We start from the raw sequence: 18,016 nt of genomic DNA, 5'->3' as shown, positions 1-18,016 counted from the left end.
GAAGGGGCCCAGAGCTTCCAGGCCCTCTCCAGGTGTGCGCTCCCCCCACACCTCCATGTGCTCGTCAACCAGAGGCCCTTGGAACCCTTCGCCTACGGGTTTCCATTACACAGGCACCAGTGATACAATCATTGGCCACTGGTGTTCAGCTCAGTCTCCAGCCCTCCTCTTTCCCTCTCCAGGCATCTGTGGGTGGGGCTGTAAGCCCCAGTGCTTGGCTCTCAGGATTGGTTCCCAGGCACCTGGTCCCTCTCCTCATTGGCATGAACTAGCTGGGGATGAAAGGGACTTATTATGACTAACAAAGGACACTTCTCTCACCCTTATCAGGAAGCGCCAAGGGTTTTAGGACCCCTGAGCCAGGAACCAGGAGCTAAGACCAAATAGAACAAAAGATGTTCCTCTCACCTCTGTCACTAGGAACCTGGGCCAGAGGCTAAATATATGTTGTTATGTCACATATGTCTTACTTGATACAGTTTGAGTTAAAGGAACATGTGGACAGTGGGGTGAATTCACTTTGAAAAGAGATCCAGACTTGCATGGAGAGATGTAAGGCAGAGGGATGTCCCTGTGCACGCAGTGCTGGCCCAGCGAGAGCTGGTGAGATTGGAGGGTGCAAGGCCTCAGGTCCCAGGGTGAGCAGGCCTATGTTTACTACAGTGATGGGGGTGCTAGGCCTCCAGCCAGGGAGGGGGGCACAGGAAAGGGCATCATAGCATTCCCCCTCCCTGCTTCCATTCCCAGGGGCTTGGGAATTGATCCAGTCTGGCAGGGTCAGTCCGGTCCCACTCACAGAACTGCAGATAACTCTGGTCACCACTACATTACCCCAGGAGAACAGCCCTGAATCATGCCCATGGCTTTTTGAACAATTAGGGTCACAGAAGTGGGTGCTTTGTAAGGGTTTTCCTTTTTTGAGTTACTGATTTAGACTCATTTTCCACATGTGATATTTAAAGGTTTAAAACCCCGTGAGAAGGGGAGTGGGTGTGACAGATGTCTGTGGTGCATGCCTTCTGCATGCCGTTCCTCAGCTGCCTTCCCCAAGCAAGTGAACGGCAGGCTGTTTTAGAACTGGAAAAGATAAGGGGCATCTGGGTGGCTCCGTGGGTTAAGCATCCAATTTCGGCTGAGGTCATGATCTCGCTGTTCATGAGTTTGAGCCCCGCGTTGTGCTCTGTGCTGACAGCTCAGAGCCTGTAGCCTGCTTTGGATTCTGTGTCTCCTTCTCTCTTTGCCCCTCCCCAACTCATGCTCTGTCTCTGTCAAAAAACATAAACATTAAAAAAACAAACAAACAAACAAAAAAAAACGGTAAAGTGGGTCTAGCCCAGTGGGCCTCCAGGAGTGGTCCTGGGACCAGCATCATGGCAGGCATGCTAAAAATGCAGATTCTCAGCCTCCTCCCAGACCTGTATCACAAGCTCTGAGGTGGGGCCCAGCAGTCTGTTCTCAGCCACCTGCCTGAGGTTTCCATTGCCCACTCAAGTCTGAGAGCCACTCTTCTAGTCTATGGGCAAAGTCCTGCCTCCAGGACTCCCATCTTAAAGTCTGCTTAAAAACTCGCTCTGTGTTCGGCTCCTGGGGAAGATGCCCCACACTGTTCCTGCAGGCTACCTCTCCGCTGCTAGCTCAGGGCCTGGCTCAGAGAGGGCTCAGTGAGCACTTGTCCCAGACTCTAGAAACTCCATCACCATTCTGCTCTGTTAGGCCAGGATTCTGAGGTTATAAGACCTGGTTTTCCCTTCGTTGTCTCTGGTGAAACCTGACTTGACTTTTGCACTGTCTCAGAGGCTGGTGTCCGGGAGGACCAATGCTGGGGAGGCTGGTTGCATTTCTTCTCACTTAACAGACCCAGATGCTGAAGGAAACAATGAAAAACGGGGCTTTTAGGCAAAGCCCTGTCAGCCTGTATTTAATGGGCCCCTGCTGTGTGTCCAGCTGAATGCTTCCTGAAGGCACGAGGGAAGGAGCTGTCCTCTGCCCTCCCAAAGTGTAGGCTCTGCCTGAGCAGACCAAGATCAAAGCAGATCATGAGTCTGCACACCAGACTATTCAGCCCTCTTTTCCAACCCGATCCTTACCAAATTGGATTTGAAAAACCTGCCCACAAGTACATGGGTGAGATGAGCCTGCTCTGGGAAGGACCCCTTGACAAGTAGTGATTTTTGCTGAAACAACCAGAATTTCAGAAGTTCCCGCTGATCCTTCTCTAACGCATAAAGGGACAGAAGCACACCATTTGGGTACTGGTCTCAAGGCTTAGCCATGCCCTCCCTGTGGGGGTGAGATGGGGCGGAAGGGTCCTTGGGCTGGTTGCACCTGGCAGAGATTGCTGGAGGAGGCCTGATATAATGTGGCCAGGCAAGGTGGGATCAGGTGTCCAGAATCGTGGGCTCTAGCCCTGCCAGAGGTTCCTAAACTCACTGTGAGTCTTCTCTGCTCCATCCTTAGCTCCCTCATTCAGAAAATGAAAAGATTATTTAGATGGTCTCCTAGTTTTGTGGTCCTATGTCTCTAATAATTGTGCAACCAATCCCCACTTATCCACCATTTGGGGATTTGGGGGGAAATTTTGAATCCCATATATCCCAAGACCCTAAGAGTATTATATATGTGAGTACCAAACTTTCTATGGTCTGACTTTGTGAAATCCAAAGCTAAATATTACACCCAGAAAACTTAAAATACATTCGAAAGTTGTTTTGATGGCATTTTTGCACGCAGCTTTTCTTCTGGCATTGACAGTTGGTGGCTTTCCGTGTGACCAAAATAACAAAAGTGCGTTCCTAATATACTCTAAAACATTGGTCTGTGTGGTGCTCCTTGGAATAAGGGCATCGGGTAGGAAGGCTCTCTAGACAGCTAAGTTTGGGAAATCCTGGGATTTTTATGCTCTCTTGGAAAGTCACAAAGTACATCAATAAGTTTCTAGGAAGTCTAATGTTAAAAGCATGTTGTTTAAAATTAACCTGGCATTTCCTCAAGGGTAGGTTTCATGGCCAGATACACTTAGAGATAGGAACACTATTAATCTGTTTGGGGAATGCTGTCATAGAGGCCTCAGGTCAGATGCTTCACCCCAATAACTTAGGGTTGTGGGTTCAAATCCAGGCCCCAGTTTTAACTATTACTGAACTTTTCTCATGGGTTTTAGTGTTAAAACAAGAAGGTTGCTCCAAGCTTCACAGGAGGGACAGGGCAGGCTGATTCCGGAAGGTGGAAGAGGAAGCCCACATGGGGAGAGGAGACTGTTCTAGGTCCAGAAGGAGATGGAGTGTGCTGCTCGGGCTGTCTTCCAGAGGCAAGAGCTAGAGTCGGAGAACAAGAAGCTGAAGAACGACCTGAACGAGCTGAGGAAAGCCGTGGCTGACCAAGCCACACAGAACAACTCCAGCCACAGCTCCCCCGACAGCTACAGCCTGCTGCTGAACCAGCTCAAGCTGGCCAACGAGGAGCTTGAGGTTCGCAAGGAGGAGGTGCTCATCCTGAGGACGCAGATTGTCAGCGCCGACCAGCGCCGACTCGCCGGCAAGAGCACGGTAACAAGATGGCAGCCCGGTTGGGCTTGCCAGGGGGCGACACTAGGTAATACGGACGGTGTTTTGCTTACGTAGCTTTACCCGTGAGCACTTTAAACCTAAAAAAATGCAGGCGTGCTGACTCTAGGGTCTCGTCTAAAGGGAAAGCAAGGTACTTGCTGCCTTCTCAGCATTACCTTTCATGGGAGACTTTGCTGGAAGTCTCTAGAATCTTCTGAAGTTAATATGAACATGTTCAAAAAGAACAAGGCACAGAACTAGAAACAAGGGCAATGGCCTGAGCAGCCCCCTTGGCCTTGTTTTTCACCCCATGCTTTGTGTCTTGCTGTTTGATTCTGAGGTAGAGAAAGTCTTTTCCTCTAAGCCCACCCAGGGTGGCAAGTCCAGCTTAGCATTTGTTCCTAATGTTTTCACCTTCTGGGACAGAGTGGGGAGTGGGAAAGAGGGGACAGAGGCCACCGGGATCAACTCTGGACACGGCCCTGGGATGACTTAGAGGCGGATAAGTAGGCAGTCATGAGTGTGGAGGACCAACACTGAGACAGATTTTCACCCTGTCCTTCGGATTTGGGGGGTGCTGTCACCTCAGAGACACAGTCACTGCCATCCTCCCTCACAGTCCAAGTTCAGGGCTTTTGCAGCCAGGCCTTGTCATTCTGTGCCTTTGAAAGTACCATTCCTGCCTGGGTTTAACTGCTGTTATCCGAGGTCATCCTGAGCCTTTGTTTTTTCCCCAAAAGCTTGTTTTTTGTTTTTTTATTTTTCTTAATGTTTGTTTACTTTTGAGAAAGAGAAGTGAGGGAGGGCAGGGAGAGAGAGGGAGATGCAGAATGCAAGGCAGGCTCCAGGCTCTCAGCTATCAGCACAGAGCCCAGTGAGGAGCTTGATCTCATGAGCCGTGAGATCATGACCTGAGCCAAAGTCAGATGCTCAACCAACTGAGCCACCCAGGCACCCCTCAAAAGCTTGTTTTTATGCCTCTGTATATACAAAGTCTATAAAGTTGTTTTGCAACAGTTGTTTATGTAACCAGAGTTACTTCTCTTTTAACCTGGGACCTTCTAGGAGCCGAACATTAATGCCAGAACAAGTTGGCCTAACAGTGAGAAGCATGTAGATCAGGAAGATGCCATCGAGGCCTATCATGGGGTCTGCCAGACAAACAGGTAAGTCCCCCCTCATGGTAACTAGAGGAGGCAATGGAAAAGGGTCTTGCCCAACCTGACATGTGATGGCTGTTTCTCAGACACTGCTCAGCATCAGGGTTTATGTATTATAGGAGGTAAACGAGAAGGAGCAGACTCTGTGAATCCCATGCCCTTAGCAAACCACTTGTCAGCTTCAGCAAGACTCCAGTAACACAGCTGGGGCATCCAGAACCCAGATCTTATGAAGAGCTTTTGGAAAGGCAGCCTCCCTGGAATTGTGGACAGGAGGAACGAGAAGGACCGGCTGAGAGTGGCTTTTCCCCTAGAGGGAAGCCAGCACCAGATGAGCCCAACTAAGTCCTGGGAGGGGCTGCTCCTGCTCCAGTTCTTCGCTTTTTTATTGCTTTTTAGAGTATGTGTGTGTGGGGCGTGAAGAGGGGCAGAGGTAGAGAATACCAAGCAGGCTCCATGCTGTTAGTACAGAGCCCAACGTGGAGCTTGATCCCATGACCTGCGATCATGACATGAGCTGCAATCAAGAGTCAGATGCTCAACCAACTAAGCACCCCGCCCCCACCAGGCACTCCTTTATCTTTGCTTTAATATTAGCTTTACTCAACCCAGCTGGTGGGCCCCAGTGCCTGTCATTTAAGAGATGGAACCCAAGCTAGGCACCCCAGAGGTTGGGTGGAAGAACTTGACCCCTATCATACTGGCTTAAATGAGTTTTCCCTGGACTTAAGTGAACAGACCTCTAGTCCCTCCTTAAGAATGAACTGCCCAGGGGCACCTGCGTGGCTCAGTCGGTTAAGCGTCTGACTTCAGCTTGGGGCATGATCTCGCAGTTTGTGGGTTCGAGCCCTGCTTCAGGCTGTGTGCTGACAGCTCAGAGCCTGGAGTCTGCTTCAGATTCTGTGTCTCCCTCTCTCTCTGTCCTCCCCTGTTGCACTCTCTCTCAAAAAATAAATAAACATTAAAAAAAAAATTAAAAGATCTGCCCGGGTTATGGCCAGGGAGCCTGACTGAGGGAGGCAGCAGGGCCTGGATGAGACCCCAGGGCCCTATGGCAGAATGCTTGCACTCTGGAGTCCACTCGCCATCTACTTAGTAACTCCTTATAACCACTCAGTGCCTCAGTCTCCTCCTCTGAACCGGGGACAGTCACAGCAGTGTACTTCGCATGGAGATTGAGAAGGTCAGGTGAGTTAGTCCACGTCTTGTACTGAGAACACTTCCTGCCGTTATTACTGTCTTTGCCTCTCGGGGCCCCTGTGGGCACCTGTAAGAACAGAGCCAGCCTTTTCCCTGGCTACCTTTCTCTCTCGCCTCAACTCACCGACGTGATCAGTCACGAAGCGTTTGTACAGAATTGATGAAAACTGCAAGCACATCTAGAACCCGTCAGCAGGTGCCGCTAACTGCAACATGAAGTTGTCAGCAAGAATTGTCAGGGACTTGAAGACTTTAACGCTGTGATTTCCACGTCTTCTAAACTAGCCCATTTCTGCAGATAGGGAAACTGAGGCCCAGAAGGGATGAAGTACTCTGGCAAGCAGCCAGCCTGAAACTGAGTCAAGGTACAATCCAGAAGGCTTGACTGCCAGGCCGGGCCGCTTCCCGCGCACTGTGTAGGTAATCAGAAGATGCAGGCATTCTAGCAAGACCCCCCAGAGGAAAGTAAATTTCCAGAGAGACGCGATTCTGGTCCCCAAAGGAGAGAGAACAGGAAATGAAGGTGACCCTCTCAGTGCTGAAACTGGAGTCCAGATTTAGTCATTCAGAATTATCTTGGGTGAAGAAATACACTGAATAAGAAAAAAGAGCACAGGTGATACTTGGAATTAAAAAAGGGGGGAGCAGGGAGGACAAGCTGGACCTTGACAGGCGAGGGAGTGCTTATCTTTCTGATCTTCTGCTATTATCAACTCTCAGCTCCCTTTTTATTCACCTAAATGGTTGTCCGGGGATCCAGTCCCAGGGGCTGCTTACTTACCCTGGTTTTGTCTTCCTTTGCAGCAGTAATAATGATGGTGATAAAATAAAAATAGCTTTTCTTAGATGTTAAAATAATTCCATTCCCCAGTCAAGCCTAGGGTACAATAGGGAACTAATAGCCTGTGAAACCAAGTACAGGAAGGAGCCTTCGGAAGCCTGAAGAACCAGTTCCCCAGTGCCTGCCACACTTGGAAAGTGAGCTTTGTGGTTTGTGCCTCACCCACACCGTGATCTCTGCAGTGAGAGAGGATGGCGGCAGGCAGGTGGACAGGGCAGGAGGATGCAGGCTGTGATTGCTGGAGCTCGGCAGCCAGGACATCGGTTACGAGGGCCACCCCTGGGATAAGAGTGCCCTGAAGGCCAAGCTGCGGTTCCTCTCCTGTGATTTCCCTCTGAGGGAGAGTGTTCTGGTTTGAACAGAGGTGGTATTATGCATGTGTGATTTGGGGTGGGAGGGATTGCAAAAATCGATCCTCTCGCAAGGAAAAGCTTACAGTGCTGCACTGAATTTTGCTTAGGTTTCTGGAGGGATTCTAGACACTCTCCCATGCCCAGTCATCGCCTCTCTCAGAATCCACGGTCCTTCAGTTTGGAACTTCTCTCCCTCGCTAACTTCCAGAGTTTATGGAGTTCTGTTTGATCGTTACAATTGTCTTTTCCTTTGTTTTCAAGTTTGGGAGGGAGGCCAGTTAGGAGGGTCGGCTCTGGGGGGAGACACAGGAATGTGGCTAGCTCTTCCACTTACAGAAAGTGCTCCCATTTTCACATTCTGGGAACTAAGAGAAACCAGCAACATTATTACCATTTTCTGTTTGGCCATAGTCAAGTCAACCAGGCATGTGCTCAAGGTCGCGGAGCTAAGGAAGAGCAGGCATGTGTGGTGAGAGCTCAGGTCTGGGTCCAGCAATGGTGCTCCTTTGGCCACCAGCCATTTCCGCTCAAGTCTGTAGAACTCCAAAGGGAGACTTAGAGCGCGTTATTGGACCTTTGCTTGTGTCCCAGGAAACTGCAGCCCCACCTCCCCCCAGGTTCCAAGAAACAACAGGAGGCCCTTGGCACAAAAGGTAGCTTTGCCTGATGCCACCTGGGCTTGGACAGATAAACCTGGGGTTATTACTCACCCCCTAATGGGCCTGCTTGGGACACTGAAGATCCTGTTTAACCAGACAGGGGTGTGTGCGGACTCCTTAGGATGGGCTCGGAGTTTTGTGGCTCCTTTGGCCCTGAGCCCCAGCTGCTGTGGGATGTCTGGCTCAGAAGAGCAAAGGAGTAGGAAGAGCCTCATGCTCCCCAACTCCCTCCTCTCAAGTGCTCACTTTAACTGTTCCCGGCTAGAAACTCTCGGCTTCCTTCTGTGAGGTGATCATGCCCTCCTAAGGTTTCCCAGGATTCAGTGGGTCCCAAGCCATCAGCATAATTCCTGTCTGCGGTAATTCAGTGGTATATTTGTCCACAGACAGTCTTATTCATGGCATTGGGGTTGCTGCCTCCCTTTCTCAGAGATTGCAGAGAATCTCCTGGGCAGTTGGGTAGAAAGTCTAGGTGTGAGCTACAGAAATAAGCATATCTGTGGAGCACCACATGCTTTTTTCTGAAACCGAAAACTGACCATCATCATGCTCATAGGAACCTTGCCTGTTTCGACAGGGAGGCAGGTCCTTGGGCCAGGACAGAGGGATTGCTGTTGGGTCATAGTCCTGATGTTCTCCACAGAGGGAAAGCAAATATTATCCTAGGCCTTTTCTGCTGCCTGATATTTACGGTTAATAAGGTTATGTAATAAAAGATACAGAAGAAACCTCAGATCGGTGAGCTGAGCACTTTCATCGTAATAGGCCCGGGACATGTAGGCAATGACCACAACATGCCCTTTGGGGTGCTGGTTCTCCAGTCTCCTGCAGTTGGAGACTGTACCTGCGGCTTATTCAAGTGCATCTGCAGCCTCTTTGGGAACGGAGCTCAGCACAGTCGTGTGTACCCAGGAGATTTTCCGTGAACGTTTGTTGATTTAATCGACGTAGGTATTTTACATTTAAAAAAAAAAAATTCCTGTAAGCTGTCGTTTGGGGTTTTCCTTCTCATGCCACCAGGTGGCACTCCCTCCCAGGCCTTCGGTCCTAATAGCGCGCAGAGGGGAGGGAGAATCTCTCCGCAGGAATTGGTTCTCTTTCATCTAGCAACAAAGGCTGGACCTGGAGCTGGTTGACTGCTTTTTAATTTACTGGTTTGCCTGACTTCCTGAGCACGGTGGGATGACGGGCCCTCACAGTCTCCCCTTTTATCTTTGTGCATACTGCCTGGCGTGTTTCAGAATTAAGAATTCTGAGAGTGTCTCCCCCTGAGCAGGAATTCAATGCTCACTTCCTCACTGTGTAACTCGGCAACACACAGGCACCGGCAGAGGGTGAGCGGTGGCACTCAGTCTGCCATCGAGGGAACTATAGGAACGCGGTGACCCTCCAGGAAGAGCCAGCAGCCCTCCTCGGGGCATGAGGGCCAGCCGGTGTGGCAGGGAAAGAGCCAGAAGCCAGGTGCCAGAGCCCACCTGGGTTCTAGCCCAGGTGTCAGTGTCAGGCAAGTCCTCTCCATCGTGGGGTCTCTCCACACATGGCGAACAGGATGGTTGGAGCAAAATACCCTGCATTCCTGTTCAGCAGCGATGCCTCCCCGCAGCTGCCTGTTGGGTTAAAGCCCTAGCTACTAAAAGGCCCTAGTTAAATGTGTTAATAGCTGAGAAGGGCAAAGGGGCTAAGCTGTCAGCTCCCCCTTGACGCGGCCCAGCTCACTTTTTGCGTTTGCTAGGATAAATGGAACACCCAGGCGGGGTAAGTGCTAAGCACGGGAGGGGACAGCAAAAAGTCTACAATAAAAGGCAGTCTCTGGGGAGGCCAGGCCTAGGTGACCGGTCTGGACATTTGAGGAGCTAGAGTCCCAAGTGGGAGAGGTCCCCAGTTATATGCTTGTTGGCAGTAACCCCCACACTGCCCAGCCAGATGGAGCACAAGTTGTGACAGTAAAGGGTAGGCTTGGGGCACAGAAGCCAGAGTAGCACCAGAAGCAAGCTCACTGTGGTCTCTGCCTCCTGCCCTCTGCTTCAAGCTTTTCAGCGTAGGACCTGGTAGCCACGTGACCAGCTTTACCCAAGAAGCAGCTTATGTGAGTGGTGCAAGGCCCAGAGCTCCTCTCCACGAGGCTGAGCTCCTGGGAGGTAAAGTGGGCAGCTGCACCCCCTGGACCTCCCGCGAAACCCAGCAGGAGCGGTACTGTGGCTCCTGGGGACAACTGTTTCTCCCCTGTGAGTTAGGGAGGGGTTGCTGGTCCACGTACACCATCTGTAGCTCCTTTGTGATTCCTGCTGGGATCCAACCAGCAGGAGAATCCCTAGGAGCAGAGAGGGAGGGGCAGGTTCCCAGCGGGTATAGACGAGGCTTACCTGCTGCCCTATCCCACTGGACTTTTCGTGTCTTCTGTGTACCCAGGGCTGTGAAGGTGGGGAGGTACGTGGATGGGGGAGCATGGGACGCGTGCCTGATCTCCTGGAGCTGCCCTTCCGGCATCGGGCAGACACTGGGCAACTGGGGAGGGCAACTGGCCTTCTGCATTCCAGGTTGGGTCAACAGGAGTAACGCACCCCAGTCCCTGGGCAGAACAGAGAACGTTCAGTTGGCATCCCGCTTGGCACCGTTATTAGTGGTTTCTTTCTGTCTGAGTGCACTGAGGGCTGGAGGTGAGATTAGCTAATGCTTTTTGTGTCCTTAGTGACAGAAGAGAGCAGCATTGAAAAGCAGACAGTAGGTAGCCATCTTCCTCCTCATCACTGAGCCAGACGTCCGGGTACAGCTAGATGCAGCATCCCAGGAGCCCCTCTGCAGCCTCCACTGTGCATGGGGCCTCCTCTCCCTGCCCTGTTTGCATCTCTCCTGATTCTCCCTTTTCTTTTCTGAATCCTTCTGGTCAGAGGAGGGGTGGGGGCAAGGGTGGAGTGTGACAGCAAGGAAATGCCTCTGCCCAGCCTGCACCGCTGCGGGTTACAGAATTTACCGGGACAGGTGCAACCCTTTGCTCTCCTCTGCAACATGCTCCCCAGCCTCTCGTGATCCATGAGCCCCCATGAGTGTGCACGAACCCCCTTCTGAGACCCAGCCTGGGGGAGAGGTGATGTTCTTAGGTGCTCAGGTGCTGGTTATAAGAAAGAAAGAGAAACTTGGGGGTTCTTGAGCTTTGCCTTGGTTTCCAAACCTTGGCTGAAATGGCCTCGCTTTCCTGGTCTGTCTGCCTCCCTGTCTCTTCCCTCTATACTGGATACCCTCTTTTTTGTCCTTTATTTCTAGCAAGACTGAGGATTGGGGATATTTGAATGAAGATGGAGAGCTCGGCTTGGCCTACCAAGGCCTAAAGCAAGTTGCCAGGTCAAATATACACCTTTCTGCCTCTGCCTGCTTTGTCTGTTCCGCCTGCTCATGTCTACGCTTAACTGTTTCTCAGCTGGAGTGGAGGCAAGGGCACGACTCACAGGGGCCCCTCGGGTTACCCGGCTGGCGCTCTGTGTTCAGGCTGTGTGGGTGAGATTGGAGAGGCTGTTTGGCGGGGTCCAGGCAGTAGCACCTGATGTCGTGATAGAACCTTCCTTGGGGCAAGGACACTGATGCTTCAGTGGAAGATCCAGAACTTGAATCTGGTTCCACTTGACATCAGAATCTGAATCCATAAGCCACTGGTCTTCAGCTGTCGGTGACCAGTTCGGCAAGGGAGGTAAGACATGCGTGGAAACAGCAAAACGTGGTGGTCCTGGCCCTCCATCGGCTGCCAGCGTGTGGCTCGTTAGGACTATGGAGTACCTTTGTGCATTTGAGCATCCCAGCAACAGATGGGGCGATGGTCTGCAGGCCTGTTCCCCAGAAAAGGAAACTGAGGTGGAGTGGGTGCTGGCCCAGCTCACTCACCCTGGTGATAGCAGAGTGGGGATGGAACCTGATGGCCTCACACACTATCTCCAAAGCTTTGCCTGCTGATGACCTCGTGGCGGTCCCATTACAACAAGAGCGTCTGTTCCTGGGAATAGAAAGTCCAGGTCAACTGGTTCTCGAGGCAGTGTGTCTCCAGTGGCCCCACTGCCTGGGAATGAGGTGACCTCTGTCTCTTCCCTTGGTGGTCTAATGTGGATCAGAACAGCACCTGCCTCATGGAGTCGTTATAAGGAATAGGGTTAACACAGGTGAAGCATTTTGCGTGTGCCTGGCATGTAGTAAGCACAGAATGAAAGCTGATGCTTCCGTTCCAATGGCCATTATTCAATAAGTTCTGTCCCACCCAGAAGTTTAGTTTATTAGAGCAGGATCCTCCGTGTAAAACCAGGTGATTCCTTGTGGCTCTCTATCAGTAGATTGGGTGTTTTTTTTTTAATAAGCACATGAATGCGTTCACAAAACTGAAAGTGCAGACCTATGCATCAGGATTCCTGGCTTCTAGAACCAGCTGTGTCACTGGCTGTGGCCTCAGATCTCTTGACCTCAGTTAGATGAGGTGTCTAGTCTGATGCTTGGGCAGGGATTCTCAGACCTTGCACAGAACCCTGGGCTAAGCCACCCAACTGCAGCCTGTGTGGAGGAGAAGAAAGACGGGAGTACAACCTCACAGCACAAATCAGGAGCTGATCCTTGGGGTGGAGTCCCTAGAACCTAGGTATTTCTATTCTGTCTCAGTAGGTTCATGACTTCCTGGTGATGCTTTTAGTGTACTGTAGCCAAGATTGGATATTCTCTAAATATCGTGTGTCCTCTAAAATGCTAATGTGATTATAGAACTGTGCTCCACAATCCACATGTCAGTAGCTCTTTCAGTTGGTGAGGCAGCCTGTGGTGAATGGGTGAATCAGTCATTTCTCCATCGTTTCTTCGTTTGTATGAGCATCGAGAAGCCCCTGTGAGCCAAGCATTGCAACAGTGCCACTGTGGGGCCGACAGAGCTACAGAAGGCCTGGGCGTGTCCGTGGGGGAGTTGACAGCCGGCTCGCTCGCTCGCTCTCTCTCTCTCTCTCTCTCTCTCTCTCTCTCGCTCGCTCTCACTCTCTCGCTCTTTGGGAGACTTGCTCCCTCCTGTCTTGCAGCCAAACTAGCAGAACTGTAAAAAACATGGCTCTTTGCCTCCCTGCCTCCAGGGCAGCTGGGAGACTCTTACTGGTGTTTCTGGAGCACTTCCGGGTTCCTGACTCTGCTAAGCTCTGGTCACAATCTTTGCATCCCTGGAAAAGACCGGCGTGAATTTTCAACATATGGACCATGCCAGACTGCTTTTGATGTACCATTTGCCCAGAACCTCCTTCCTTTCTCTCATGTGATTGTTTACTGCCCTGGGTCTTGAATCCGAGAAGGTAGCACCTAGTTCATAGTAGTGCGCCCTGAGGAGAAGCCTGCCTAGGAAGCCTCTCTAGTCCCTTGCCTTCTCTTATGATGGAACAGGTGCCTCCCAGGATTGCCCAGGTAACTTTTAGACTCAGAGTCTTCTGAGACGTGTCTCCAACTTTCCCCAGATCTTCTCTAGGTCTTTCTGCTTCTGATCATGACACCAGCTGATCTTACACCTTCCCCCAAATGATTTGCAAATAGTCTTAATTTCTGTTTTGACTAGAGATAAAATGGTATATTTACAGCCACAGGGGGAGTGGGGTGGCGGTGAAGATAACAAGGAAGGGGGCTGATGTCTTGCCTTTCTAAAACTTCACCGATCATCTAAACAGGGAAATACACAGGTGATAGAATTAGTGCAGTCTACTAGGGTTTTGTCTTAACGAGGAGATTCTCATGCGCTTTGGGCAGATGTAGATAACGTTTGTGTAAATGATGCTGTAAGAAATGTATTTCTGCTGGTGGCATTTTGACATGGAGACAATCTCTCAGTCCCAAACAGTAGACTGCACAGAGTGAGGAATAGGGGAGGGGGTGTCCTGAAAAAGACCAAAGACCAGGGGTGTGTGTGTGGCCCCGAGTTCCCATCCTCAGAGAGGACAGGCTGGCCCGCTTGCCAGTCTGTTCCCCTCAGCGTCCACGTCCTTCCCCTGTTGGTTCGTGCACTTGCTGCTGCCGTGTGCTTGGCTGCTCCTCTGTTGCGTGTCCGTCTGTGGCCCCTCACGTGGGGCGCTGACTCGAGCCCCGTGGCCACCTGCTCTCCTCTCCCCGGTGCAGGTTGCTGGAGGCCCAGCTGCAGGCCCAGAGCCGCGAGCATGAGGAGGAGGTGGAGGGGCTCCGGGCCCAGGTGGAAGCCCTGAAGGAGGAACTGGACAAGCAGCAGCAGACCTTCTGCCAGACGCTGCTGCTCTCCCCAGAGGCCCAGGTGGAATTTGGCGTCCAGCAGGAGATATCCCGGCTCACCAATGAGAACCTGGTGAGTGAAGATGCCCAGCGGATCCTGCTCTGGGAAGAGATGGGGCCAGAGATGGCCTTTTGCCAGAAGGGCAAGGCTTGTGTCCTTGACCCTATTGCAGGCACAGAGAATCTAGACACCATCAGTCAGCAAGGGCTTCTGACCTGGCCAGGGCGGGTGGCCACCTCACACTGCTTCCTTTGGATTTTAGGACCTTAAAGAACTGGTAGAAAAGCTGGAAAAGAATGAGAGGAAGCTCAAGAAGCAGCTGAAGATTTACATGAAGAAAGTCCAGGACCTAGAAGGTAGGTGGGCACGGGCGTGAGTGCGTGTGATAAAGCACGTGTGTGCTCAGTCACGAGCGCGGGAAGGGAACTAACTGCTGCTTCCCTCTGCAGACTCATTCTGCTTTACCAGTTTCTTGGTGCCTCTGCCCAGAGCAGTCATGTGATAGAGTAAGAGCTGCCCATGAGCTCCAACGTTCTCTGTTGGCCAGAATCTGGACTAAGATCCATAAATCAGCAGGTGTTGGGGTGCTTATTCTGAACTCTGCACCAAGGCCGTGTCCTTGCCCTCAAAGGACTTAAAGCTGGAAGCAAGACTTTTTGGGGCGGGGGGGAGAATGCTACATGACACACAGACCCACACCCTACTCCGTGGATGGGTAGTCAGGAAGGAGAGGGGTCAGTCCTATGATTAAATTTCCAAACTGGAATCTGGCCCAGAGAGGTCAGGCAGGTTTAAATTGCTCTTCCAGAAACATCCAGAATGTTCTCTTGCTCTGACTCCTTACTATAAATCGATCACTCTCCATGCCTTCTTGTCACATGCCACCTACCATGGAATCCTCTCTTGGTGCCCTCACTGCTTGGGTTTCCCCGCCTCCCCCATCACCGCCTGAATCCCTCCCCTCATCCTTCACCCTCATCTCAAGAGCCACGTCCCCAGGGCTCGAGGGCTGTGTCTCACTGTCCTAATACCACGTGCCTCTGGGCACAGATGTCAGTTGTTTAATCACCTGTTCATGTCCACCTGCTGCTCCGGAGGAAGCTGTAGGAAGCCAGGACTTATCCAATCGGCCCCTCTCCATCTTTGGATTTCTCGGTTCTCCTTGACTTCTCTTTCTCCTGGTCATGCAGGCTTCAGGTTTCTCCCTTTTGTTCAGTCTTGAAGACCTATCATCAACTCTCCCTGAATGCTTCTGTGCCCGCCCCTCTTCCCCTAGTCCCCCAGCGACGGTGGCAGCCTCCAGTTCCCCACTTGTGCCCCTGCTCCTGTGTATCCGGCCACCTCCTCTTTCCCCATGGAATGAACTGTGCCCTCTCTCCAGTCTCTCCAGCTCACCCCACCCCCACACGGAACCTCCCCTCCGGCACACCCCTGCCTCTCGGTGCTCACTCTGCCCGCTCGTCTCCTGTGCCTCTGGGAGCCTTGTGTGCCCCGGGGCCCGGTGGGTCAGCTCCTTCCCACCTGATTGTTCAGGTCTCCCCCGCTCCCCCTCAGCCCTTCTCCTCCCTTGAGCTCCAGTAGTTGGTCTGTTCAGCTGCATGTGGTTGCAGACTGCAACCACAGTCTGCTCTCGGGGCTGGGCACCTGGCCGGGTTGTGTGGTAATGTGTGTTGCCACATAAACGTCTAGATGCATCTCCTTAGCTAGACTGGTAGATCCATGGTGGGATGCCCCATCATGCCTGCCCCCGCACTTAGAACAGTGCCCCGTACGTAGGAGGCCCTCAGACACACCTGGGGAGACCCTGCAGGTGCCCACCACCCTGTCGCATAGTGTCAGGCCTCAGGAGGCCTGAGGGAGGTTTGACAAGCCTTGTACCCCCAGCCATGCCAGCAAAATGTCTCTTGTATCCTTTGCAACCTTCTATTGTTGCAAAGACTGAATGTAGCAGTCCTGCTCCTCGATCTGCATTTGGGGGCTACAGATGGTCTCTTACCTTCTTGTGCCAGTGCCACCACCCTGCTCCCTGTCCACGGTCACAGGTGGCGCCCAGGCCTCGCACACGTGGGGCTGCACTGCAGCTGTCCTGACAGCTGCCCTGTGGCCACACTCAGGGAACTGGATAGGGCAGGCCTGGCCAGGGCCCATGACATCCTCCCAGACAGATGGCAAGTCCCGTTTCTCACAGCTGGGTGGGGGAAACCGCTCCCTGGCAGGCTGGGCTGTGCAGCCTGTGCCTTCCGTGCTTCCCCAGTTTTCTCTGGTCTGCCTACCTAGTAGGATGTTTCCCCACCCTTGTCCTGCACGGACCCTGGTGCCTGGTGCTGAGCAACTTGGGTCACACTTGGAGTGTGGCCTGGGCTGAGGGACAGACCATGAGAGAGAGATGGGGGAGCTCAGAACGCTGGGTCCCCAGACCCAGGCTCAAACGCCACTGACCTAAGGCATCCCTGCCTCTTGAGCCTGCAGCCCGGAAGTGTCCCTTCACGCTCCCTGTCTCCTTCCTGCTCAGCTGCCCAGGCGCTGGCCCAGAGTGAGAGGAGACGCCATGAACTCAACAGGCAGGTCACTGTGCAGCGGAAGGAGAAGGACTTCCAGGGCATGCTGGAGTACCACAAGGAAGATGAGGCCCTTCTCATTCGGAACCTGGTGACAGGTCAGGACCCTCCGTGACCTCTCACCCCGCCCCCCCCCCCACTCCACTCTGCACTTTGCACCCCCCACCTCCCTCCCAGCCTCAGCCCTCCATCCCCCTCACCTCGCCCGCAGTCGGTTCCAGGCCTGGTTTGCCAGTCACATCGGCTCCCTCCCTTCTAGTCCTGCTCCATCCGGCTTCAGTACAGCACCTGCCTGCAGCATGGCGGGAAAAGGCGTGGAGAAGAGAGTCCTGGATGAAAAAAAGGAGGAATCTCTGGTCGCCTGGTCCTCTGGACCCTGAGCCACAAGCTCCTTTCTCTGGAGCCTTGGGTTTTCTGTAAAATGGGGATGAGGCAACTGACCCCCACCTGCCCCCTGTTGTGAAACATAACGGGTGAAAGTCAGTGCTATAGCCACAAATCTTTCTCACACATGAGGGATTTGAAGAAGCAGCAGCTTCTGCAGGGTTGTTTGAAGTTAAAATAAGACATAGGTCAGAGAAACGTAAGTTTACGGAGGTCCCACCCTGTCGGTGCCAGGCCGGGGCCGCAGAAGAATGGGGTGACTCCAGCCTAGCACACAGTTCGTTTCAGTATTTTTAATAGTTGAGTAACCTTTTTTAAAAGTTAACTTCCGGGGCGCCTGGGTGGCTCAGTTGGTTAAGCGTCCGACTTCAGCTCAGGTCACGATCTCGCGGTCTGTGAGTTCGAGCCCCGCATCGGGCTCTGTGCTGATGGCTCAGAGCCTGGAGCCTGCTTCCAATTCTGTGTCTCCCTCTCTCTCTGCCCCTCCCCCGTTCATGCTCTGTCTCTCTCTGTCTCAAAAATAAATAAACGTTAAAAAAAATTAAAAAAAAAAGTTAACTTCCCCTACCGTTGTCCTACAATTTGACAGGAGTCCTCTCAAATTTCATTAAACAGGCTGCATCTTGTTCTAGTGCTCCTAGGGATGAGCTTCTGATCTGTGGTGAATGGAACTCAATGTTCACGACGTTAGAGTAAAACCAGAATAATGGAGGCTGCGTGTGCCGGCCGGCAGGTGGCTCCTCCCTGCCGCCCGGGCTCAGGCAGCCCCAGACAAGGCCATTTCCTGCCAAGCTAACTACACACAGCACCCGGTCACCTTCCCTCCGCCATTCCGTCCCTCTCATCATCCAGATGAGTGCCAAGCCTTGATTTGGCCTCCTCTGGGGTGTACCCAGCATTGGCTAGTTGTTGCTGCGGAGGATGGAGAAATGTAGAACCATCGTCCCTGCCCCCAAGATGCTAACATTCGGCTAGGCAGACCAAGAAACTCTATGGGAAACGGGACTCAAGTCACAATAGGACATTCCAAAACAGGACAAACTGTTTGTACGCTGCATGTGGGTCAGGCCATTAGGGG

General features: G+C 52.3%; 1 protein-coding gene across 1 annotated transcript in view; it reads left to right on the top strand.

The window, feature by feature from the left end:
• MYO5B (myosin VB) overlaps nt 1-18,016 on the top strand; it is a 230,963-nt gene that overhangs the window by 198,226 nt on the left and 14,721 nt on the right. Inside the window, exons 28-33 of the mRNA XM_053205589.1 lie at nt 3,306-3,545; nt 4,611-4,711; nt 11,020-11,097; nt 13,870-14,068; nt 14,259-14,352; nt 16,509-16,652. Of these exons, the coding sequence (XP_053061564.1) occupies nt 3,306-3,545; nt 4,611-4,711; nt 11,020-11,097; nt 13,870-14,068; nt 14,259-14,352; nt 16,509-16,652 (856 nt within the window). The remainder of the gene's footprint in view (nt 1-3,305; nt 3,546-4,610; nt 4,712-11,019; nt 11,098-13,869; nt 14,069-14,258; nt 14,353-16,508; nt 16,653-18,016) is intronic.

This window comes from Acinonyx jubatus, chromosome D3, assembly GCF_027475565.1.
Source record: "Acinonyx jubatus isolate Ajub_Pintada_27869175 chromosome D3, VMU_Ajub_asm_v1.0, whole genome shotgun sequence".
NCBI classification, from domain to species: Eukaryota; Metazoa; Chordata; class Mammalia; order Carnivora; family Felidae; genus Acinonyx; species Acinonyx jubatus.
The sequence above is the reverse complement of the archived record's forward strand: the minus strand, read 5'-3'. Positions and strand labels throughout refer to the sequence as shown.